Here is a 26005-nt window from a genome sequence, read left to right as displayed (position 1 = left end):
ACCACCAAATCCCGTTAATACACCCAGTTACTGTGTGGTGATAAAAATAAATAAAAAATACAGTGGGGAAAATAATTATCATCTGGTGCACTTTAAAACACACAAGTGAGATTACTAAGCTGCTGTCAACCATCAGAGATACTGGGGGAGTTGAGTGATTGGGTTCGAACCTGATTCCCCAAAAGATGGAAAGGAGTAAGTAGAGAGTTAGGCAGGGTACGTTTCACCTTGATCTTATGTTCAATGCCAGGGCAGATTAGGGAGTTGGTGCTAATACACGGTTGGAAATTTCAGGGTTTAAAGGAGCACAGCGTAGGTAATGTTTCTTTCTAGGCTAACAGCTGCTATAGAATTTACTAGAGAAATAATAGACATGTATTTTAAAAGCCGCACAGAAACCAGGATGACTGCTACTCGGTGCACAGGACCAATGATTCTCAACTCGTTTGTTTGCTTACTTATTTTAAAGAATCTGGCTGAGCCGGAAGCAGATATTGCCTAAAAGGAACTAAGAGTTCAAAGCAAAGGAACGCACTGTTCCTCCTGCCTTGCCGGCTGTTGGATCCAGGAATGGGTAGTCAGAGCCCTGAGATCTCTGGAAAAGTGTGGCAACCACCCCAGATTGCTTAGGGGGGTTAGGTAGACAGAAGGCAGCAGTGACAGAGGGCAAAGCTCCCACGGTGGGGTGTTGCAGGAAAAGGGGGTGATAGGAGATAGAAGAAGTAGTGATCTCTTCTACTTCCAACGGGCGAGCTCCCACAAAAAGCATAGGAGAGGCTACTAGAGGTGGGATAGGGGGTGGGAAGTTATGATTTACCAGCTTCCGGGTTTGTGTTGCGGATTGCTATGATTTGGGTATGGTCTAAATGTGTCCCCAAAAGGCTCACAGGCAATGTCAAAAGGCAGTGAAGTCTTTAGTAGGAGGAGCCTAGCGTGAGGTAGTTAGGTTTTTAGGGTTAACAGCTTCAGACAGGGATAATGGAACACTTGATGGATGGCAACGAGTTCCACTAGAAAGCATTCTAATGAAAAAAAGCCTGGTCTCCAGTCTCTCTGGCTTCCTGTTCTGCTGGATGGGGTGCTCAGTCTGCATGTGCACTGGCTACTATGGTACCATGCAGTCTGAGGTCCTTACAGAAAGCCAAACAGATGTGGCGGCTTAAATTTGGACTTTCCAACACTGTGCGCTCCATAAATCTCTTTTCTTTATACACTGCGTGGCCTCGGGTATTTTGCTATAGCAACAGAAAACGGGCTAAGACAAGCATAATGAAAAGGTGGGTGTGGACAGTAGAAATGCTTTCACAACATTGTGAACTCGTTTGATGCCGCTGAATTGCTCACATACAAATCGTTAAAATAATAAGCATTGTGTCACTTATGTTTTTACCACAGTAATAAAACTTTTGAGCAGAGACCATGAAGACCTAGATGTGAATTCCAGATTCATTTCATTTGAAGATAGAAGCCTTGGTACTGACCAGAGGCTGCTGACCAGAAGCAGTCGGGCCTGGGCAAGGCAGGGTGGCAGAGGACCCGGCATGGAAACCAAGTGTGAGACAAGTGACAAGGGTGGGAACTAGGAAGAATTCAGCCCTGGCGCAACTCACTGGCAAAATAGCTTCCTAAATATGGATTGACTGACTTTAGGAGACATGTGTTCCTACTGCTGGGGACAGGAGAATCTGTTGTGTCTTTTGTGAGGGCACTGAAGCAAGGGGTGGCTTTTAATGACCTTTAAGTTCCCTCCCAAAAGGGCAAGCAAGGGATGTTTATTCCTCTGCCTTGATCTCCTAGAACCACAGGACATTTTCAGAAATGATGAAGAGTGAGAGATGGCTGGGAGAGGGACTCAGGTAACTGAGCTATCCCCATCTCCTCTTGGTGAAGAGCGGTGGGCTGTTACAGAGGAAGCAATAAGAGGACAGAAACCTTAGCCATGAGAATTGCCAAGCATGACAGCCATCAGGTCATAAACGCATGGGACTGGTTTCCCGGAATCCTTTGGTTTCCCATAAAGGACCATTTAGGTATGTTTCTATCTTAGAAAAATGTAAACGCCTAGAGAGGGGGCACATTCCGGTAACCCAGCCCGGGGGGGCAGACAGATCCCTGGAGATCTTTGGTCAATTGAACTCCTGCTTGCCTAGTACCAGACCAGAAAGAGACTGTGTCAAAAAGAGGAAAGTGGTGGGAAGAACCTGAGGAAGTATATCTGAGGTTGTCCTCTGGCGAGAGAGAGAGAGAGAGAGAGAGAGAGAGAGAGAGAGAGAGAGAGAGAGAGAGAGAGAGAGAGAGAGAGAGAGAGAGAAAGTGCTCAAGAGGTTGACATGGAAGAATTTTATGTTCCAGGTCAGCCTGGACTACATAATGAGCTCCAGGCCAACCTGAGATAGGATATATTATGAGACTCTACCCCTTCCCAACCCCCCCCCCCATCACCATATAGTGAATAAGAACTTTTCCCAGTCCCACCCAGATGAACTGGGCACTCTTTGTTAACTCACAGGCAGATTCCAGACACAATATATTATGGTGGCTCTGACAAAGGGACCAGGGCCTGAAGGTGAGAAGGTGACTTTCCCCCAGGCATCCAGGATTGTTTAGCCCACCCGAGATGAAATTTACAAAAGATAACTGAGTTATATAACTTCTTCCGCCAGAATAATTTCCTTCTCATTTTCCGGCAGACAGGCCCTGGCCACACGGTCTTGGCACTCCATCATTCTCCTGCAGTCGAGCAGGGGCCATTAAGCTAGGTAAAAAGATGAATTGCCAGAGATGATGACGCTTGCCTCCAGCAGCCCAGGAAATGTACTCAAGAACAATAAAAATACTGGATGACCTGTCAGGGAGATGCTTATGCAAATGAGAACATCACCATTCTGCTTGGGCTTGTTCATCGAAAGCCCATCATGAAATATAGATGGAAAAGCCACAGCACTGCAAATAAGAAACTAGCTTCAGATTAGAATATGCTAGAAATGAAAATTCAGGTCCTATCGCCTAACTCAGCTATAAAAGAAGACGATGATGGACACAGATCAGTGCCCAAGCTCGTTTCCTTTGGAAACAATAACTCCATGAGATGAGGTGACAGCTCTCGTGGCCCTCATGAACGATACTACTGGGTGCTGAGAAGTCTTTGTAATCCTCAGATGTAAAATACATCATAAATCTACGTCAACAGAACCTTTTTGCTCTTACATAGTGAGAGATAGTTCTGACCCCAAATACAGTAACCTTCTAGGGATCTGGGAGCTAAGAAGGAAAGAAGTAGAGGTAATCGATGGAAAGCCAAGCAGCAAACTCCTGGTGGGAAGTGGAACTGAGCTCAGGCACTGAGCCCAGCCTCCTCCTCTCGGAGCTGGACAGGAAAGAGCACCTTAAGTAAAAGCCAGGCTTCATCTTCCAGGAGTTCTTTACACTGGAGACCTTTACCACAGCTTCCCTGGGGCTTGGGCTCGCCCTCTGCAAAAATACGAGCAACAGCACCTATCTCGGAGGGTATTTTAATGAGCTCCAACGTATAAAGCTCTTAACCCAGTGCCTGGCAGGTAACCAAGGCCTCACTTAACACAAGTCAGTTGCTGTCCGATGAGACACCCACGTGCCAAATCCACTCGAATCTCTAACAGTGTGACAGACAATCCACTTGAGTCCACTTGAGTCTCTAACAGTGTGATGGAAGAAGGAACTCGCCGCTTGCCCCCTCAAGTATGCCTCCCCCACCTAGTCTCCCCACTTCCATAAGCTGTTCATATCAGAAACTTAGGAATTAACGCCCCACACACACTTTTATTGAAATCGGGTTCTTTTCTCACACAGTATGTGATATCCTGACTACAGTGTCCCCTCTACTCCTCCCAGCTACTCTCCACCTCCCCTCCCACCCAGATCCACTCCCTTTCTATCGCTCATTAGAAAGGGGCAGGCTTCTAAGAGATAACAATATAACAAAATAAAATATAATAAGACAAAAAAATCACATTGAAGTTGGACCTACAAATCAATGGAAAGACAAGAGAGCCCCAAAGCAGGCACAAGAATCAGAGAGCCACTCGTTCAGAAGTCCCATAAAAATACTAAATTGAAAGCTATAATATCCCCAACAATTCTTTAGCAAATTCTGCAGCCTCTATCTCTCCCACATGCTATAACCACACTCCTTTCCATTGCCTCCAGCTCCCACACAGCCCCAACCACTACATCCCCTGAGTGTCCGATGGCTCTCCCACGGTTTCCTAGCTGGCCTGCATCCTTCTTGTCCCATCAAGAATCTGTTCTCCACTCAACAGTCTCAAAGATCATTCTATCGCATTCAGAACCCCCTGTGGTTTGCCCTGTCAGGCAGAGCGAAGGCTTCGGTGCTTGGATGAGCCAGAGAATTTCTCTGGGCTGTGGCTGCTCCTCTCTCCGTGTCTACAGCCCCTGTCCACAGGCCCCACTGCTCATCCTTCTGTGACCACGCTGGTTTTGCTTCACGGTGCCTATTATCACATGCCGTCGTGTTACCCCTTCACTTCTCCCCACCGCCGCTGTCCTGAGGAGAGTCCCTCAAGGGCAGAGACTTAGCCTTTTCACGGTCACCACATTTGATCAAACAGGGCACACAGTCTGCGCTGTGACCACAGGGAATGACTGGCAGTGAATGCTTCACTCTGAGAAATAAAGTACGGAAACCAAAATAGATGCGTTTCTGTTCCCAACGGCTGGAAGAGGTTTGAAGTAATATAAAATTAACCAGCAGTCTTTGAGCCTGAGGTTGGGGAGATCGTTCAGTGGGTAAGATGCTTGTTGCACGGCATGAGGACCTCAACACGATCTAAAGAATCATGTCAAAAGCTGGGCATAGTGGTGCACATGCTAGTCATCCTAACACTGGGTGGCAGAGCCAGGTGGATCCCTGCCAGCGGAGTACCAGTGAGTACCAGAAACCCTATCTCGGAAAGAAAAAAAAAAATCTAAAAAAGGTTGTGTTCTGGCCTTCTGGCACACACGTGCACAAACAAAATGAAATACTAAAGTCTTTGAATGTGGTTAGACTGGTAAGGTATGCTAAGATAAATGATAAAATAGCAACCCACTACTAAAAGTTCATGCCCCACGCACAGTATTAAACACCTTACAAGGACTGGCATCATGCATCTCTGTAAACACCTTTTGAGACATTGTTATTCCATTTTGCAAAGGTAGGAAGGTTACGCTTGTAGCCAGTGATTGAAAATGGGAGGTCTGCCTATGAAGACAAAGCTCGGTGAAAATGAGATACATATTATAAATATTATTTTGAAAGTTCTTAATAAGCCAGGCGGTGGTGGCGCACACCTTTAATCCCAGCACTCGGGAGGCAGAGGCAGGTGGATCTCTGTGAGTGGGGCCAGCCTGGTCTACAAGAGCTAGTGCCAGGACAGGCTCCAAAGCTACAGAGAAACCCTGTCTCGAAAAAAAAAAAAAAGAAAGTTCTTAATACAAATCTTTCGAATCTTTTTTCTTTAGCCTTTTTTTTTTCTGAGACAGGTTTCTCTGTAGCTTTGGCTGTCCTGGAACTCACTCTGTAGATCAGGCTGGCCTAAGACTCATAGAGATCCACCTGCCTCTGCCTCCCGAGTGCTGAGATTAAAGGTGTGCGCCACCACTGCCAGGCTCTATATAGCTTATATCTATTTTGTGCTAAGAGAAAGCCATGTTAAATACTATTGGTTCATATATATATATCTTAAAGATTTAACAAAGGTAAACACACAAGACCAGGGGTGAAAGAGACTGACCTAAGGCCTCTTTTCAACACAGTTGAGAACTGTCATGTTCCACAAGCTTCTCTGCCTGTGCTTTGGATAGCACAGAGCTATAGTAGACTTTAAATCTAGAACTGGAGAATTTGTTAGTCAGCAGGAAAAAAAAGAAAAGGCTTATCATTTTACGGTTTAAATTCATAGCTCTGAATTAGGGTATCATTATGATCTAGACTAGAAACTTCATTTTGGGGTTTGGGGTTTGGCTTGGTTTGATTTGGTTGGAAACCACATAATAGGAAAAAGAGCTGAGACCCAGAAGGGTGACTACCTGGATTCCAGTCCTGTATCTGCCACTATGGGCAGCGCAGGTAGGGACTGCTCAGTCATCCTTTCTGCCTACAGTAACTGAAGATGCTCGCCCTTGAGACTCCTGGAGGCACTCTGGACCCTCTAGGAATCTCTATTCAAGTCCAACAGTACAAAAAAAGGACACAGCCAGGCGGTGGTGGGGCACACCTTTAATCCCAGCACTCGGGAGGCAGAGGCAGGCGGATCTCTGTGAGTTCAAGGCCAGCCTGGTCTACAAGAGCTAGTTCCAGGACAGGAACCAAAAAGCTACGGAGAAACCCTGTCTCGAAAATCAAAAAAATAAATAATTAATTAATTAATTAATTTTAAAAAGTACACATGAATGATAGATGTGAGCCACAAATGTAATTTTAAAAAAATTGTTTGAGATTTTACTTTATGCATACTTATCGGTTTGCCTGAGTGTGTGTGTGTGTGTGTGTGTGTGTGTGTGTGTGTGTGTGCACCATGTGTGTGCCTGGTGTCTACAGAGGTCAGAAGAGTATGTCAGATATCTGGAACTGGAGTTATGGATGGTTGTAAGCCACTGTGTAGGTGCTGGGAACCAACCCTGGGTCCTCTGTAAGAGCAACAAGTGCTTTAAACCACCAAGCCGATTCTCCAGCCCCTTAAATTTAATCTTAAGGCTTCTAATAGCTGCATTAAAAAGTTTTTAAACTTTTATAGTGACAACCTTGTATGACTTCATTATGTAACTACTACTGATGACATAGTTCAAATTCTTTCCCTCATTGTAATACTTCAGAAATTGGTATAATTTGAGTTTACAGCTTCGAAATTTACAGAAAATCATCAAGCTGACACCGCGTCCTAATTCCAGCTAACCACATTTCAGGTGCTTCAAGGACACACGCTTAGACAATGTAGGCTTAGAGGAGTCTGTAGTGCCCCAGACACAGCCTTTCTAGCCTCTCTTCCTTGTAGGAATCTACTTAAGAGCATAGAAGGTCTTCATGAAAAGTCGAGGTTCAGGGGATAAGCAGGGAAAAGTGATGTCAGGAAAAGAACTTGGCTTTGGACAGGAATTTCCAGTAGTAATATACAAAGGGGTGCAGTGTGATTGTCAGAGCTCCCGCGGAGATGAGTGGGCAAAGTGCTTGAGGCATAAGCATGAGGCACTGAGCTTGATCCTCGGCACCCACATAAAAGCCAAGCATGGTGGCACATGCCTCGGTCGCTGTTCTGCAGAGGTGGAGAAAGGACGATGCCTGAGGGTGGCTGACTAGCCAGGGTGGCAGATCGGTGAGTTCCAGGTTCAATTAGAATGTGGATGGTAAAGAATGCAGGAGGAGACACCAGTGTCAACCTTTGCGCTCTCTCTCCCTCTCTCTCTCTCTCTCTCTCTCTCTCTCTCTGTTAAGTAGAAATGACACATCCCACATCTTGCCTGACTCACAAAAGATAACCACACAATCTTCTACTTCCTTCTTTCCTTAGACCAAGCACAAGGTCCATCCAAAGGTTTTTTTTTTTTTGTGGCCCTGAGAACAATGGAGCCAGGAGGGCAGGGGCTCCTAAAATTGGGATCCAAGGAGCACCACGGACTCTGTGGGTAGGATTCAGGAGCTCCAGAAGTTGAATGAGGAAAGACAGCATCTTTATTTCCCTTAAGCTCCAATTCAGCATCCTGCTCAGTGATGGATAAAGGCAAGGAAGCACTGTGGAATTAGCAGACCTTGTCATATGCAGAGATCACTCGTGTTCTCACAGCGCACTTTAATTCCCACGTATCCTAAAATAGCACTTGTTCAAAATGACAGCAGTTATTAAGCCTGCCTAAGACCTTCGTCATAAACAAATGAATAAAGGAGCACGTATCTTACTATATACCACAGGATTCCCAAAATATTTTTACTTTTGGCATTTTAGTAAAATAGGTTCCTAAATTTTAACCCTGGGATAACATTGGCTTCTTTTTGCTTGTTTATTTTAAAATATCATCCTGATAAAAATAAATAAATGAATGAAATGTCATTCTGAGAAGCAATCTAAAGGAGTCCATGTTGCACTTGTACTAGTGAAAAGATGGCTTGTCCCCAAACAATGGCAACGTCCATCCCCCTGGTCACAGTGGACCACTGAGACCCGAGGCTGCTTCCTTCAGCTCTGAGCCCATCCTGACTAATGTCCATATGAAACGCAGCTTCGGGTCACTGCTCCAGGAGTTCTACTTCAAACACATATGCACTAGAAAGAAGGGAATTCGCATGGTAGTACATGCCTGCAAGCTGGCAGCAGGAAGATCAAGAGCTCAAAGTCATACTTAGCTATATAGTAAATCTGAGGCCAGTTTGGGCTACATGCAATTCTGTCTCAAAAAAATAAAAAAATAAAAGGAATATAGAAATGAATAATATAATGTAACAAATATAACGTGCTCCTCAGTTCTACCATCCCTACAATTATGCTAATCAATTTTATTTTCCTATCAGTAATAGCATCTGGCCTTTGCACAATAAATAATTGGCTTTCACATTCTGCCATATAATACCTAGCTCACACATTTGTTCTGTAGACTAATTAATGTTTGAGTGTTTAAACACAATGGCTCTGCGGAAGCAATGGCATTATAATGTGTTGGGACACTCTAGTATTGTAATTAGTACTAATTAGATTCTTTTCAGCAGCTTGTTGAGTCTACAAATGACTGCATATAAGGTATTCAGCTTTCCTTGTTCACCATGAAAGAATCAGGCACAAGAGTTTAAATAGAAACCTTTTAAGTAACTATTCTCAAGGTTCGACACCAACCACTCACCTAAAGCCAGGGAGGGCATTAGGAAGACACTTCGGTAGGAACTGCCAAGCCTTTGCAGGGGTATGCCAGGAACCAGCTCATGTTGGGTGGCCAGAAGTGCTTTGGATTCCCCTTCCAATCTCGAGACAAGCGATCCCATATTGTGGTTGAATCAGCCATTGTAGGTAGGAGTGATCCCTCTCCATCCTTCCCTTCCTTCTGACCTTGCTCCCTTTCTTCTTCCTTCCTCCCATTCTCTCCCCCTCACTTGCCTGAGACGCCTTTCTCTCTCACCAGGCATTAATGCTGTTCTCATTTTATATGTGAGAACCTGGTCCATCTGGTCCGTAGATTTAAAACTTTGCAAAATATTCAGCTTCAGACTCAACAAGTGCTCAGGAGAGTGTCATGTGTTTTTCACATTTGACAGCTCCATTAAGGTTAGCCATTTAGGCCTTGCTCTTCAAATATATTCTCCTTTATAACGAAGAAGTTGACTAATGTCATCATTTTCTTTACAGGAAAAAAAATGGCCTGAAATTCTTCTTTTACCTGTTTGTAAATTTCCCAATGTTTTCTAGCATTTGGATGAATTTTTTAGTTTCTGGATTAACCTATTTATGATCTACCATCCCATCTAGTAAAAATATTCATCTCAAAAAATAGTAGATCAGGGGCTGGAGAGATGCCTACGTGGTTAAAAGTGCTTACTGAGCAAATGTGAGGTCTTGAGTCTGAACCCAGAATTTGTGTGCACATGCTGGGCCTGTATCCCTGTACTCTCCCATGGCGGGGTGCAGAGACAAGAGGCTCTCTGGGCTTGCTGGTTGTCAGTCTAGGCAAAAACATAAGCTCCAGGTTCAGGGAGAGACTCTGCCTCCAAGGAATGAGGTGGAGAGTGATGGAAAAGGACACCCTATGTGCGTGGACTGGTTAGGTTTGCACAAACTAGAGTCGTCTAGGAAAAGAGGACCTCAGCTGAGGAACTGCTTCCATCAGATTAGATTGGGGCATGTCTGTAAGACATTTTTTTAACTGCTAATTGATCGCAGGAGGGCCCAGCCCAGTGTGGGCAGTGCCACCACTGGGCAATCCTCAGTTGTGTAAGGAAGCAGTCTGAGCAAGCAATTGGAAAACAGGTCAGTAAACAGTACTCTTCCATAATCTGTGCTTCAGCTCCCACTGCCAGGGTCCTGCCGTGTAAGACATAAATCCGTTCCTCCCCAAGTTGCATTTGCTCATGATACCACAGCAATAAAAAGCAAAATAGGACACTCCCCCCTTGCCTTCATGCACACCCATCCATGTACAACACATCTATGTACACACACATCCATGTACAACACATCTATGTACACACATCCATGTACACACACATCCATGTACACACACATCCATGTACACACACATCCATGTACACACACATCCATGTACACACACATCCATGTACACACACATCCATGTACACACATCCATGTACACACACATCCATGTACACACATCCATGTACACACACATCCATGTACACACACATCCATGTACACACATCCATGTACACACACATCCATGTACACACACATCCATGTACACACATCCATGTACACACACATCCATGTACACACATCCATGTACACACACATCCATGTACACACACATCCATGTACACACATCCATGTACACACACATCCATGTACACACACAGTACACTCACCCATGCATATGTACATACACATCTACAATTTGTTTAAATAAAAAACCAGATCATTTAGAATTGAGAAGTAAAACCAAAAGCTCAAAAAGTAAATGTTTTAACTTCTACCCTGGAATAAGTCACAGAAACAAATTTCTACAAGACAGTCTCGGAAATCTAGAAGAATACTAGCTATCCCATTTCTTTTCCTCTGCGACATTTACTTGCTGGGCACATAGTAGGCACTTAATAAATGTCAGCTTTTACTATTGCCATTGTCATGCCGCACACGGAGAGCCATTCTTAATTAAGAAGTGACAGCTCGGTTGGCTTGCATAGGTCTTAGTCATGCTCCAAAATTCTTATTTACTTTTAAATTTAAACAGGACATTTCAATTCTTGTTATTTATTTAATCCTTCTCTACAACACAGCCATTTTAAATATTTATACTCCAGATACTACACGTTCGCCATTGTTGCTAATAAAATCTATCATTATTCTAACGCTAAGCCTGTGTTTCTTTGCTTGGGCAATTACTCAGACACATCATCTCACACATTCAGCATGACTTGCATAGGAAATAATTCTTTAAACAAACACATTCAGTCCAAAGTTGGAAAATGCTCTGGATTCTTTTGAGCAAAACATAGAAATTGTTCCATGCCCTGTGTGAGTCCCAGAGTCAAGGGGACCTGACCACTACAAATGACAACCTTTCAAGAGAGAATTCATGTTTTGCCTTCATCTCTCAACCAACCCCACTCATCTGCCCAGACCCAGATCAACCCTGGGTCCTCAACAGCTACCCCTAGGGTCCCCCTTAGTCCTCTGCAGGGGGACAGAGAAGGCTGCCAGCAGGTGGGTACAGTTTTGTTCTCCCCAGAGCTTCCAACAGGGAACAGGAACAGAAACAGAGAAGTCTTGTAATCTTCCAAAATACTGGCAACGGAAAGTATGCTTTCCTAGTTTTCATTTCTTTTCTCTTGGCATTTACATCTTCCTGTCATATGGAACATGTTCCTCATTGCTACCTTAATGTTGCTGCTAAATATATCACACCTGGAAATCCCGAGTCTCTGTCTCTCTCTCATTATAGTTATGGACATTTTTCCATTTCTTCTATTTGCCTGGTAATTTTCCAATGGATGTTGAGCTTCACGGGTTGCACGTGTTGCACGTGAAGGGTTGAGTCATCTAAGGAACCAGGCCTTTGACCGGGCCTCCAGTTAAATTATTCAGGCTGAGCTGGATTCTTCTTTACTCTGCTTTGACCTTGCTTTAGTACAGGTCTAACAGTCCAGAGTGACCTGTGGTCCAGGGCTCATTTCTGTCACCAAGGACTCTGTCCAGTACCTGTATATTACCTTATCATTCTCCCTTGCAAGATGGGAGCATGAGCTACCTCTACCTCTATCCGCCCCAGAAATTGCCTGGCCCTATAAATCTATAAGCACATGGTCTTCTGTAATAGAAAACAGCTTTCTATGATTTCTAGGTAATTTGCCTTCTTTATGCTCTTTATTCTCTAGTCAGACGTTAAAATTCTTATTGACTTTTTAAATACTGTCTCCTTCACCTTTCGATCTTTTTTTTTTTTTTTTGGTTTTTCGAGACAGGGTTTCTCTGTGGCTTTTTTTTTCCTATCTTTTGATGTCTGTACTGTTATTTGAAATATTTCAACTTTATTATCCAAGAAACAGTAAGATTAATTTTTGATCACAGGATTTTTTTTTTATTTCTAAGAGTTCTTTCTTTTTTAAAGTTCTTTTGTTGGCCGGGCAGTGGTGGCACACGCCTTTAATCCCAGCACTCGGGAGGCAGAGGCAGGCGGATCTCTGTGAGTTGGAGACCAGCCTGGTCTACAGAGCTAGTTCCAGGACAGGCTCCAAAACCACAGAGAAACCCTGTCTCGAAAAAAACAAAACAAAAAAATAAATAAAACAACAACAAAAAAGTTCTTTTGTTATACATCTGTATGGTGCAGGGGTAGGGATGGCTCACACTCGTGCACATGCCCGGCTGCCATGATGTGTGTGTGGCAGTCGAAGGACAATTTTGTAGAAAGTCATTACAGTTTTTAATTTCTTTCTCTCATGGAACTCAGATTCATCAGTCAAGAATCATGGCCTGGACACTGACCCACTGGCTGCAAATGTCACTGTGAAGTAAAGTCGGAACCTGCTTTCCCGGTGCACACACTCGAGTGATGCTAAAGCAGCAGCTATGACCAGGACCTCCCTCCCATCAAGTCTCCCCACTTCTCACTATCCAAACACACCAGCACACCACCCTTCTTCAGCCCCCGCTAGTCCCTCCCCTTCTTCCTGCCCTATGGGAACCCCACAGGCTCTTGCCTAGTTTTCTGGCAGTCAGCAACTACGATCTTCTTAAACGCAATATCTAACATACACCTCTTCCCCCAGCCTAGCACTATCCTGGATCCTGTCATAAGCCCCATTTATTCCTCTCATGACCTTTATCAAATGAATAATTGTAGTGAAACTTCATTGGTATTTTAATAAATAAAGCTTGCCTGAAGATAAGACAGCCGCAATGGTCAGCCTTACAGACCAGGCAGTGGTAACACACACCTCTAATCCCATAGTCACACTAGTTTGCCATAGAAACTGGGAGGTAGTGGTGCATGCCTTTAATCCAAGCCCTAGAAAGAAATATAAAACAGGATGAGACAGCTCTCAGATACAGTCTCATTCTGAGATTTCTGGAGGCAGGATTGCCATTTCAGACTGAGGTAGAGGTAAGAGCCAGTGGCTGGCTGTTTTGCTTTTCTGACCTTCTGGTTGAACCCCAGTATCTGTCTCTGGGTTTTTATTAATCGTGCTACAGGTAATCTTATTTACCTACCCATTTACCACTTCCTTCTTGTAAGTCCACTTGATTTTGTTCAGGAATCCCATGACCTTGCTGCTCACCGTGGGCTTTAGCCAAGCACTAAGCCAGGAACGTTCTTGTTTGACTGGGTTAGACAGCCATGCTAATTCAACACTCTTGCCAGCAATGACTTAGGAAGGAATGTGTGACTTGCTCTGACCAGGGGGGCTGTCAGTGAAGTCTGTTAGAAGACAGACTTGAAGACTGTGCAGTCTCCCATGAATTAATGAGTCCTAGCAATGAGCACCATGGCTTCCCGCATTATAGAAAGAGAGACAACTACACATGCCGGCAACCAGCCTTCCAGTGGAGAAGCCAGCGCTGTCTGTCTGTGCGCCTGACTCCAGGACTGACTCTCAGACTGATCTAGAGATTGCTCCTCTCTGTTGTAGAAAATACAGAAGAATGTGTGGAATTGCACTCTGAGCAAACTCCAGACAATGGAAAACTCCATCTGTTAAACAGATAATTGGCAAGGAAAGAAAGACTTAGCGGAAAACATTAGCATACAAGAGGCTTGAAAGAAGACATGTTTAAGTATATAAGACAACAGGGATTAAAACCACAAGGAAATATGAAGAAGTCATTACAAAATATGAGATTAGGTCTACTTGTGGGACTCCTAAGACTGGGAGCAGGGGCTGTCCCTAATGCTGTGGCTGGCTCTTCGGAACCTATTCCTTATCCTGGATTGCCTTGTCCAGTCTTAATACAAGAGGAGGTGCTTAGCCTTACCACAACTGGATATGCCACGCTTTGTTGAAACCCAAGGGAGGCGGGTCCCTTTTTTAATAGAAACAGAGGAGTGGATTGGGGTAGTAGGTGAGGGAAGGGAATGGGAGGAGAGGAGGGAGGTGAAAATGCAGTCAGGATGTTAAATAAATAAAGTTTTCAGAGTCTGACATTAGTGGCCTGGTAGACTGTGACTGAGCAGTCCTAGATAACCCGTGTGTAGCCCCTCCTGAATCTAGGATGACTGAGAGAGCAGAATAATGGGGCACAGCACATCACAGAGGGAGGGTCCAGCTATGAACAGAACTGGTCACAACGCATGCACAGTCACAGAGCAAAGAGATGAACATGGATGCTCAAGTCACCTTTTTGTCAGGCCCGCATTCAAGCTGAGTCTTCCCTCCTCGACTAAAACCTTCCTGTGAACACCCAGAGACACTCAGAGATGTGTTCCCATAGCGATTCTAAATCAGTCAGGTCGATAATGCAGATCACCCCTTGCGAGGCCTCGGCCATATGTGACAGCTATTTTTGATGCCAACTTGACTGAACTGGTTGGAATTAACTAAAACCCAAGCATCTGGGTTCACCTGTGAGGGTTTTTTCTTTCGTAATTGAATCATTTGAAGAAATAATTAATCCTATTTTGGATCTTTGAGGTGAGAAGATACATCTATAATCCAGATCTTTTGAGGAGGGAAAATGTACCTCGAATCTGGGCAACACCTTGTGCTGGCAGCCTATACAAAGGACAGGGAAGAAGGAAGCTTGCTCCCTATTTGCCTGGTGGCTCTTGCTTTCACTGGGAAGAGCCTACTTCTTCAGGATTCTGGCATATACTGGACCAGTTGATGCATCCAGCCTTGTAGACGGAACAGCTACTGGATTCTTGAAACTTCCATTGGTAGACAGTCATTGTTGGACTAGCTGGAAAATACCCTGTTAGCCATCCCAATAAATTCCCTTTAGATGATAGATAGATGATAGATAGATAGATAGATAGATAGATAGATAGATAGATAGATAGATAGATGATAGATAGATAGATGATAGATAGATAGATGATAGATAGATAGATAGATAGATAGATAGATAGATAGATAGATAGATAGATAGATAGATAGATAGATAGATACTAGAAGTTCTGTTCCTCTAGAGAACCCTAACACACCATAAGAAGTCCTAGCAGCTTCGAGGGCCTTGAGCATTCTAGCAAACTCTGGTTTATTATTTTAAAAGTCTGGTACTCTGCTGAAGTGACCACATAGAAATGTACCTGGAGAAAAAGAACTCCTCAGGTGTGCCCAAAATCACCAGCTGACATGCCCAATAACCAAAGTCACAAGAATAACCACCTATGAAGACAACCAGAACCACCCAGCTGAATCAAGCTGAGATAGCAGAATTGTAAGCAAATAAATATAAGTGCCAGTATCTTTAAGGTGGTTTGTTGGGGGGGGGGGCAATAGACGGCTGAAGATAGTGGCCGCTTTTGGAGAGATGGGGGCACATGGAGACTTCTGCAGTGGCCAGTGTGGTCCTTCCTTCAACCTGGGTGATGGCTGCAAGCATGTGACTTACAATGATTTGCTGAGCTATGCATCTGCTCCGTGTGGTTTTCTACATCTGTGTTTTATTTTAAAATAAAAATAGTGTTTAAGAAGGAAAGGGAAATAAATGTCCACGTGGCTTGGCAAAGAGAAACAGGCTTTTCTTCCAAAATTCCTTAAAACCTTTTAAGCACCATTCCTGGGATCCTAGCAAAAAAAAAACTATTCTTTAATTCTGACCTCATAGACTCATTTCATACATTAAGCAAGAAATATAAGCTTCTTCATGTCCTGGCAATTTGCAAAACAGAATTAATTGTTTTCATATTGCTAAACCTTTTGTTTTTCCTAAGTGAGAAAAACTAAGCGGTACCAAAGAAAGGGCACTTTGAAAAGCTGGCTCCCATTCTTCCTATTGGCAGCAATGTGCTATTTTTCTCTTTTAAATGCATTTCCCAGTTTCAGAGAACAAAACCTGTATTGCATTTGTGTGAGCGCTTGCATGTGTGTGTGTGTGTGCATATGTATGTGTGTATGTGTGTCTGTGTGTGCATATATGTGTATTGTGTCTGTATGTGCATGTGTGTATGTGTGTCTGTGCGTGCATGTGTGTATGTGTGTCCGTGTGTGCATGTGTGTATGTGTGTCTGTGTGTGCATGTATGTGTGTCCGTGTGTGCATGTGTGGGTTTCTCTGTGTGTGTGTCTGTGTGTTTGAATGTGTGTGTGTCTGTGTGTTTGAATGTGTGTGTGTGTCTGTGTGTTTGAATGTGTGTGTGTGTCTGTGTGTTTGAATGTGTGTGTGTCTGTGTGTTTGAATGTGTGTGTGTGTCTGTGTGTTTGAATGCGTGTGTGTTTGTGTCTGTGTCTCTGTGTGTATGCTGCACTTTAGTTTAAAACTATGAGAATCTTAGCCTTCATGTCCTATGCTTTCTAAAAAGGCCTTCAACAGACGGCGCCAGATGAATTGTGCTTTATTCTTGTCTTGCTGCCGGTTCTCTCCCATCCTCCTCATTCATTTCCCATCGCGTATTGTTGTCGCGCGCACTTCACGTCTTAGAGTGACAATACCTCACTCTGCTAACAGCAAAGTAATCAAAGTTTCTGTTTAGGAGATTAAAATTCACCGCCATAATTCACACTGCATATTTTATAAAGCTTTCACACTATGTGTATTTTAATTAAATTCTAAATTCCTGCTAAACTTGTGTTCCTTCTGTTGCATTTTCCACCTGTGAGCTCGGTCAGATGCTTCCAAAGATTACAACTGAGTAAAACTACCATCAGTTCATAGTTCTCAGGAAAAATCAGATAATTGGGAGCTGGGGGTGGAGCTCAGTTGCCTGAGAGCTTTCCCGGCATTCGGGGTGCTCTGGGTTCTCCCCATAGCACCTCACAACCCTGACCTGGAGGGAACACCTGTAGTCCCAGCACTTGGCAGGTGGAGGCAGGAGGATCAGGAGCGTAACTCGTCTACAGACACAGAGTTCAAAGCCAGCCTGAACACATGAAACCCTGACTTAATATAGAAACAATCAAATAATAAAAATTGGTATTGTCATCTTGGTAGTTATGACTACTAGAAACCCTTGTTCATGTAGTCTTCTCATAATCAATGTCTACATAAAGGGAAATGTTTTATTAAGACCAGGATTTATGGATCTCTGTGAGGTCGAGGTCAGCCTGGTCTACTAAACGAGTTCCAGGACAGCCAGGGCTACACATAGAAACCTTGCCTTGAAAAAAAGAAGTAACCAAAAAAAAAAGACCAGGGCTTAAACTGATGTATTTATGTCGGTGTGTGTGAGTGCCATGTGGATGCACCTGGTGCGGCATCCTCTCAGATGTCAGAAAACAATTTGAGGAGTTCTCTCCTTTCACCATGTGGCCCTGAGGATTGAACTCATGTCCTCAAGCTCCTTCACCAGCTGAGGCATCTTATCAGCTAAAAGTCAGGTCTTGAGTCAGCATTGTGCTCATATCAGAATTCATGGAGAAAAGCTGAATTCAAAATAAACCCTTCTCAAATCATCTCAAATCTCTTTTCTGGTTTTGAACATTAGATTTGAGGTTTCTTTTTTTTCTTTTTTTTGGTTCTTTGAGACAGATATCTCGAGTAGCCTTGACTCTCCTGAAATTCGCTCTGTAAACCAGACTGGCCTCGAACACACAGAGATCCTCCCGCCTCTGCCTCCTGAGTGCTGGGGTTAAAGGTGTGCGCCACTACTACCCAGTGGATTTGGGGTTTCTTAAAGTCTTTCATTCCCAGTGTCTTGATTTCCATTCATAAAGATGGGTAGAAGCAGAAAGTAATTAGTGACACTGGATGGAAATTCCCAGTCTTCAGTAATTAATGTTCCTTCAAATTTCTATTCACTTCATCAGCAGTTGGAAAAGATATATAAAGGTATATAAGGGTGTGTGTGTGTGTGTGTGTGTGTGTATAAATAGTATTTTTTGTTTGTTTGTTTTTTCGAGACAGGGTTTCTCTGTAGCTTTGGTGCCTGTCCCGGAACTAGCTCTTGTAGACCAGGCTGGCCTCGATCGAACTCACAGAGATCCGCCTGCCTCTGCCTCCCGAGTGCTGGGATTAAAGGCGTGCGCCACCACTGCCTGGCTAAATAGTATTTTTATAGACCAGAATTTATACTGGACCTTCCCTTTCCTTTTGCTCTCCCTCTCTATTCTTTCCTGAGAGCTGCAATTCCCCCTCTCCTAGAAAGAGGCTGATCCAGGCTGGGGAGAGAGATGGCTCGGTGGTTAGGGGTGAGCACTGCCCCAGGGCAGTGGTGGAGCTTTAATGGCTGCACTGGGGAGGCAGAGGCAGGCTGCCCTAAGGCTAATACCAATGGAACACTAATTACCATTCTCTACAGTCTTTCCATCAGTTTTTCTTAAAGGAACCCAAATGGCTGGGATACACTGGGCCACAGATAACAGAGACATTTATATTCATTAAAATAAGGCTTCTCCATGTACAATAGCAATTCCACAAATAACACTGGCTTATATAAGACACAGTTGATTTCTCTCTTATTAAAGTCCAAAGGAAGTTAGTGCCAGGCTTCTTATGGAGGTTTAGTTATGTGAATCCCACAGGAACTGAGGCCGCTTTCATCCCTCAACTCCACTCTGTATAGATGATTCCTTGAAAGAATAAGTCATTGTCCAAACTGGCTGATCCAGACAGCATCAAGGACAGGACCAAAAAAAATCATTCCTGTCCACTTTGACCTCTGTCTAGACCAGTAACTTCCTTGAAAGATGTGACACTTAGATCCCATAAACCAAAAGTCAGCTGAATAGCCCCATCTTGATGCAAAGGGGGCTGGGAATATCTTTATTATGAGGGTTCATGTGGGCACTTAAAAACTGTATGTCCCGCTGTTGGAGACAGAAGGAAAAGCACTATTAGGAGATTACTAGCAATCTTTCTCATCTATTCTTGGCTTTTTTGAGTTCGGGTCTTATTGTTGAGTAGTAATTTCCTTGAGGCTAAAGCCTTCCATCTTGGAGGGAGTTTTTTTTTAATTTTTTATTCATTTTACATTCCAATTACAGTTCTCTCTCCCTCCCCTCCTCCTCCCAACAACTCACCCCCATCCACTCCTCTGAAAGGGTAAGGCCTCCCATGGGGAGCTAACAAAGTCTGGCACATTAAGTTGTGGGCTGAGCAAGGCATCCCACCATAGGGAAGTGGGTCCCAAAAAGCCAGCCTGTGCACCAGGAATAGATCATGGTCCCACCGCCAGGGACCAGAGGAAAACTTCTTAAGACATAGACATAAAGAGAGAGTAGAGCAGCAGGATATTTTAGGACAGGATTTTTACAAGGAGGTAAAAACAACAGGATGTTCTAGGGGGGGAGGTAAAATGCATCTTTCTGCAAGGAAGCACCTTAAGACCGGAAGCAAACAATTCAAGATAGCTTCAGGACATCCCTGAAACTGACCGGCTTCACTAGGCCCTCTCTCAACAAGAGTGTATAAACAAGCAGTAAAGACTGCCAAGAGTCACTCTCAGACAAAACAAGCTGCACAGAAGACTCTGCTAGCCAAGTCTAGCAGCCTGGAAGAAGCACAGACTCCCGCAACTGCCTAGAAGAAACGAGACCAGCCAAGCTGACTAGAAGAGATTCACACCAACTGTCACCTGGAAAGGACTCTCTCCAACCTGCTGAGCTGCCTGCAGGCTGTGCAGTGTGCTCCAGATTGCCAGCTATTCTGAGCTGTCACCTATGCTAAGGCAGGCTTTGATGACGTAGCTCATGCAGAGGACCCAGGTTCAGTTCCCAGCATCCAAATCAGGTGGCTCACAACTACCTGTAAGTCCAATTCTCATGGGGGTGGGGGGAACTACTGCTCTCTTCTGGCCTCCAGGGGCACCCACACACACATGGTACGCACAAACCCACAAAGGTACACAGACATACACCTAAATCTTAAAAATAAACCTGAAACTCATTAAAGGTATCAACTCATTGATGACTATTTGAAAAAAAAGTCATTGAGCCCTTCCTTCTCAGGCTGTCACTGACAGCGAGTTCAGGAAAAGATCTTTCTCTCCCTCTCCTCATTCAGCCGATACTGGCTTCGAACTCTTGCTGCTCCCGTCTTCACCTCTATCGTGCTAGCATTGCACACGGGCATCATGGCACCCAACTGAAGAACAGTTTCCTTAAGCGCTTGCTTAACTATTTCCTCCACTCAGTCATCAGGTTGGTGGCAGGCACCTTTAACCACTGAAGCCATCTTGTGGGCCCTAAGTAGGTCAGAAACCGTTTCCTTAACTACTTGCTGGTAGCAGGCCCACATGCGCTCAGCAAACCCATGCTGCACCATCTCCTCCAGGACTTGCTTACACAGTCCTGTAAGAACACCCTGTGTGGAGGAGCTCAGATTTGTTTCCTTTTTCATTCTCTCAAAGTGCCATAGTAGCTCTAGTTTGCTGCAGTTGCTTATTCTTTGTAGAGGAGGGAGCGTGTAACGTCACAGCGGAGTGAGAAGACTGAAGGGCGTTCTGTGGGAGCTGTCTCTCTTCTCCTACCATGTGAACTGAACCCAGGCCACTAGTTTTAGCAGCAAGGGTGTCTACCTGCCCAGCCATTTCGTCAGGCCTTCTTTTAAGGGTTGTACTACATTTATTTGTTTGTTTGTGGAAGGGCGCATGCGTACCACAGTGTGTAGAAGTCAGTTCTCTCTTTAACAAGTAAATTCTTTTCTTTCTTTTTTTTTTCTTTTTGGTTTTCAAAGACAAGGTTTCTCTGTGTATCCCTGTCTATCCTGGAACTTGCTCTGTAGACCAGGCTGGCCTCAAACTCAGATTATAAGAATCCAACTCAGTAGTATTACTGACGGCTGGCCTGAAAGTCAGTAAAGACAGAGCTCTAGAGTGTGCCGGTGTTCTCAAAGTACAGCTGCTTCAAACAGATACCAACTTAGCAACACTTAAAATGTGTAGACTGGTTACTCAGTGCCCCGGCAAAGTCCAAAACAAGTTACTACCTCAACAACAGAAGCTTTCAAATCCACTTTCACTGAGGCCACTTTATGAGGAGCAGATCATAAAACGGTATTTAAATTCGACCTTCAACCCTCCAATTGTTTTACTTACAATTAAATCAAAGCTTGAGGATATTTATCAGCTAAAGGATAGGCAGAGGAATAAATGTAGGGTTATGGTTTTCTTCAGGGACCTGAAGCTTCGAAACCGCCGGGAAATCAGAGCCTTGTGATCTTCTTTTGCTCAAGCAGGAACAATTCCCAGCGATTTTTCCAAGGCTCCTTTCCCTTCTGGTGTGATCTGTGCTGTCTCGTGAAGCACAGGCTCATTATCCCCAGAGGTATTTTAACTCTTCTCTGCCTTCCCCACTACACATACCATGAAAGCCTTCTTCCCAAGCCTCTTCCGAAGAGCGAAACACTGACAGGGGATGTAATGACTGTGGTTTTACTCGCTTACACGTGTTCATTGTGTGTGCACTACATATTGATTTTGATAAATAGGGTGACACTTTTCCTCCTTTGAGTACGATGCTTGCAGCAGGCACAACAAGATCCCGACCTTGAAGTGTGTAAACTAACTTATCTCCGACCATGCCAAGGGTCCTGCTACCTGCAGAAGTCTAGGCAGTGACTTTAAGTGCTTCTAACTATGTAGTGAAACATCTTATGAGCCCCATGAGCGCGATTCTGCTCACAGGTGAATGTAAGCTCCTTGTTAGTGTTGTGACATCTCTGAGCCCCGTACTGGGGGAAAAAAGCAAATAACAATTCTAGGGGTAAGACGGGCTTGGTCTTTAGCTAAATGAAACATCCATCATTTCTCTCTTCCACAGAGGGACAAATGACTAAGTTTTATCCCCCGACATTGTCAGTTGCTGATGATTCTCTACGTGGAAGTACAGAAGCAAGAATCTGGGTAATCAATTATAGCCTCAGCCTTTCGTGCGCCTTTGTATGGTAGCCTTTAAAAAATGTTTTGAAACGTCGTGACTGAGAACAAATATGACTAAAGAAATGGGTAAATGCTTTCTATATAGGCATAACCTCAAGGTCCAGAAAAGGGGCATCAAGAAAAACCTCACTGTTTCTTTTAAAGAGTTACAGTTAAACTTGGAGCCGCCGAGTCCATATTTTCAAATATGGCACTTTGGAAGCCAGGAACGGGACTCATCAAATTTACAAGCTAGCTAGAGCATCAGTGGCTGAGGGCAAGATTGGGGTGGGTGGAGCAGGAGCCAAAGACACCGAAAGATAAGGAGTCAAGACTTCCTGCTGTTTCTGTTTGGTTTGGTTTTGGTTTCTTCAGCCTGCCTCTCTTAACTAAGTCACTCCTCCGTATCTCAAGATCTCCTAAAAAGACGAGTTTCTCCTCATCTACAGTTTTAACAACTGTTGCAAAACACGCCAAGCTTCCCCTTTTGCTTTCCTCCCTCTCTAGAGAAAGAAAGGAACCATCCAACCTGAAAAGGTGACGACTTCATCCTTTCTGTTTCTGATGAAATCGCCCTGCAATTGGTGTGAAGTTTGGGAGAGGTGTGGCCTTAGCTGCACTTTACAAAACCGGGCCAGTATGACCCAGAGGGAAATTCTGCTCGACTGGCCAGGAATCCCCCCCCACACCCTACCCCACCCACACCCACACAGGGAAATCTCCAAACTCAAGGGGATATCCCCAGCAACCTCCGCGGCCACTTTTAGAAACCACTCAGAGCCAAGCACAAGCAAGAGAAATGTTTCCCCGCCAGGGAAAGAACAGATCCTGAGGGGAGAGGGACGCGCGCGTGAGGGGCTGGGGAGGGTGGGGCGGGGGAATTGGGACAACGACAAGAGTCCTCTCCTGCCTTCCTAAGAGGACTTGTCTCTCCTGGCGCATCCCGCATCACCGCATCCCGAGTCTCCTCCCCACCCGAGCCGCGCGGGTGCTTGAAACACAGGACACTGGGCTCCGGGAGGCGAGTGCGTGTCTAGGTGCCCAAAGCCCGCGAGTGGCACCAGATTGCCCGCGCTCGCAGGGGAGTACCGGTGCGCAAGTGACCAGGCTAGCCCTGGCAATGCGCTGCCCTGAAGGTGACTAGGCTAGTCCCGGCTCTGTGCCGCCCTGCAGCCCCGGAGGGGCGGTCGTACCTCGGATGTAGGCGCACTTGCCCTCGTCCAACTGGCTGGAGGCCGAGCCGCCCATGGCCGCGGTGCCGCACGAGAGGCAGAGGACTAACACGGGCTGTCTGCTGCTAGCTGCAGAAGGTGGATGCGACAGGGAACTGGCGCTATAATTAAAGGGCCAACTTCCTCGAGAGGCGTCGCCGGCGCGGGCGCCTCCTCCTCCAGGTCCGCGCCCTCGGAAGACGTGTGGGCTGGCCCGGGGGCTGTCTTCCCGCCCTCGCTCTGCTGTTGAGCCCCCGGGGGCTATCCAAGGAACTCCAGGGACCGAAAAAGGACTTCCCTCCTCTTGGCTGACTTTTCACCAGGTTGGGGACAACCCAGACACACCGTGGAGAGAGTAGAGTGGATCATCACTTCCAGGTGACCTCTGCCAGCTGGAAGCTTCATTACCTCTGTCCCACAAGATGGAGATCAAAAGCCCATTTGCCTTCCTGTTCTCCAGCCACCTGTCCAGAGCCTGTTTTCAAAGCCCCCCTCCCCTCCCAGGGAATTCCCTTGCCCGGAAGTATGGGAAGCTTGGAGGAGCCATACCTTCCTGCAACCAAGAAGTTGGACTTAGGAGGTGGGAAGTGAAGGGAGAGCTGGGGAGAGCAATGGAAAAGTCTAGCGAACACCGAGTGGATCCCGTACACTCTAAGGTCTGACTGGGACTCACGGACCTGTCCTTGAGGGTCTCATCTTACCGGATGGGAAATAGCTGGTAGGAGACCACAGTGTTCCTTTCCCAGCAACTGCTCTTCAGCTTGGCAGCCTCAAGCAAGATCAGCCTGGGCCTTTCTGTTCTTAGTGATCAGAGTTTTAGCAATTCCTACCAACTTCACAAAGCCTGAAGAGAACTTTAAGCCAATTCTCCAGAACATGACCACGAATGTTTCTCACAGCTCACACCCCTGTCTCCCCCACCCTGCACACATCCGTCTAATTTCAAAGTGTGTCCGATGTCCTGCAAATTCTTACATCTTCCCCTGTCCTCATTTCGCCAAGGAGAACCTAGTGTGTTACTCTCTGGCTGCTCCATTTCTTTCCAGTCAGCTCTGAACTGCTAATATCCCTGGGCTAGAGAGTAGTGAGCTGGCCTAGCATTCTGGAAGCTCTGGGTTTGAGTCTCAGCATCTCAAAAACAAGGTGTGGTACTGCACACCTGTAGTGCCAGCACTTTGGGAAGTAGATGCAGGAGGAGTGGGCTACACAGAGACTAACTTGGGCTATGAGGAGTGCCTTTTATCCCAGCACTTGGAAGGCAGAAGCAGGTGGAGGTCAGCCTGGTTTACCGGGCAAGTTCCAGGACAGTCAGGGGCCAGAAGAGATACACAGAGAAATCCTGTCTTGAAAAACCCCTGCATGCATGTGGTAGACAGACAGACATGCAGACAAAACACCTATACACATAAAAGAGTATCTTTTTTAAATATTCTGAATGGCTCTTGAAGTATATTTTTTTCTGAGCAGAACTAATTCCTTCTATTACATAAATTGATCCAATTACACCTCAGAATTCTGTTCTATTTTGAGCACAGCCGACTTGGATCTCCTGCCCAAAGCAGGTTTAGTTTGTCTCTACTTGTATAGTTTATCTGCGTTGGAGAAGCAAGGGATTATTCTGATTTATCGCTCTTTGCTCTGTCGTACATTCCCAGGTGGAAAGATTTGTGTGGAGCCAAATCGCCACTCCTGAACTGGCAAATTCAGCTTTGACTCCCTGGCTGGTCATGTGACCTGGTCAGATTGCCTAACTCCCCGCCTTGTGGTAACCTTCTTTTCTCACTGTGAAAAAATGCTGAGGATAATCGGCTTATCAGAATTAGTGTCTCTCGGGCCCACAGTTCAGAGGTTCAGCCCAAGGTCAGAGGTCACGTGGCCTTCAAGCTTGTGTCCGCACAGCAGCTCTTGAGGTGGTTTTGTTCTTTGTTATAATTTATTTGGGAGTTATTCTACCCCATCTCCACCTCGTTTGTTTTTTTTTTTTTTTAAGAAAAGGCTTAGAAAATCCAGGCTGGCCTGGAACCTACAATTAATTCTCCTATCCTGTTTCCTTACTACGAACACACCCCTGGCACCTGGCTCAACACATCATGGCAGAACAGGTGGCAGGGTTGCTGGTCACCTCACAGCAGGTGGGGAATGCGTGGGTGTGGGGGGGGCAGTGGTGTCTTAGTATCTCCTTCAAAAACACTCACAAGACTCTAGTTCCTAACAGTTCACATCCTTCTACAGCACCACGGGCTGTGGACTAGGGTTTCAAATACATGAACATTTAGGGATCATCCCTTTGTGGGTTTCTTCAGCAGTTACATGGAGATAGTTATACTCACCTTATGGACCGTTGTCAAAATCTAGTTTCGGTGGGTCTTGAAGCACTTAACATATCCCAAGGAGCGCCGGGCGGTGGTGGCGAACGCCTTTAATCCCAGCACTTGGGAGGCAGAGGCAGGCGGATCTCTGTAAGTTCGAGACCAGCCTGGTCTACAAGAGCTAGTTCCAGGACAGGCTCCAAAACCACAGAGAAACCCTGTCTCAAAAACAAACAAACAAACAAACAAAAAACACGTATTCCCATATCCCAAGGAACATAGTAAGAGGGCAGTGGGTGGATGCTGGGGTTGTTATCACAAGAGCAAAACTGGAAACGAAGGG

General features: G+C 45.2%; 1 protein-coding gene across 1 annotated transcript in view; it reads right to left on the bottom strand.

Moving 5' to 3' along the window:
* Niban1 (niban apoptosis regulator 1) overlaps positions 1 to 23477 on the bottom strand; it is a 158282-nt gene extending 134805 nt beyond the window's left edge. Inside the window, exon 1 of the mRNA XM_075988216.1 lies at positions 23336 to 23477. Coding sequence (XP_075844331.1) covers positions 23336 to 23390 — 55 coding nt within the window. The 5' untranslated portion in view covers positions 23391 to 23477. The remainder of the gene's footprint in view (positions 1 to 23335) is intronic.
* Between the last annotated feature and the right edge of the window lie 2528 nt (positions 23478 to 26005).

This window comes from Microtus pennsylvanicus, chromosome 10, assembly GCF_037038515.1.
Source record: "Microtus pennsylvanicus isolate mMicPen1 chromosome 10, mMicPen1.hap1, whole genome shotgun sequence".
Taxonomy (NCBI): domain Eukaryota; kingdom Metazoa; phylum Chordata; class Mammalia; order Rodentia; family Cricetidae; genus Microtus; species Microtus pennsylvanicus.
This window is presented reverse-complemented; position numbering and strand designations above follow the sequence as displayed.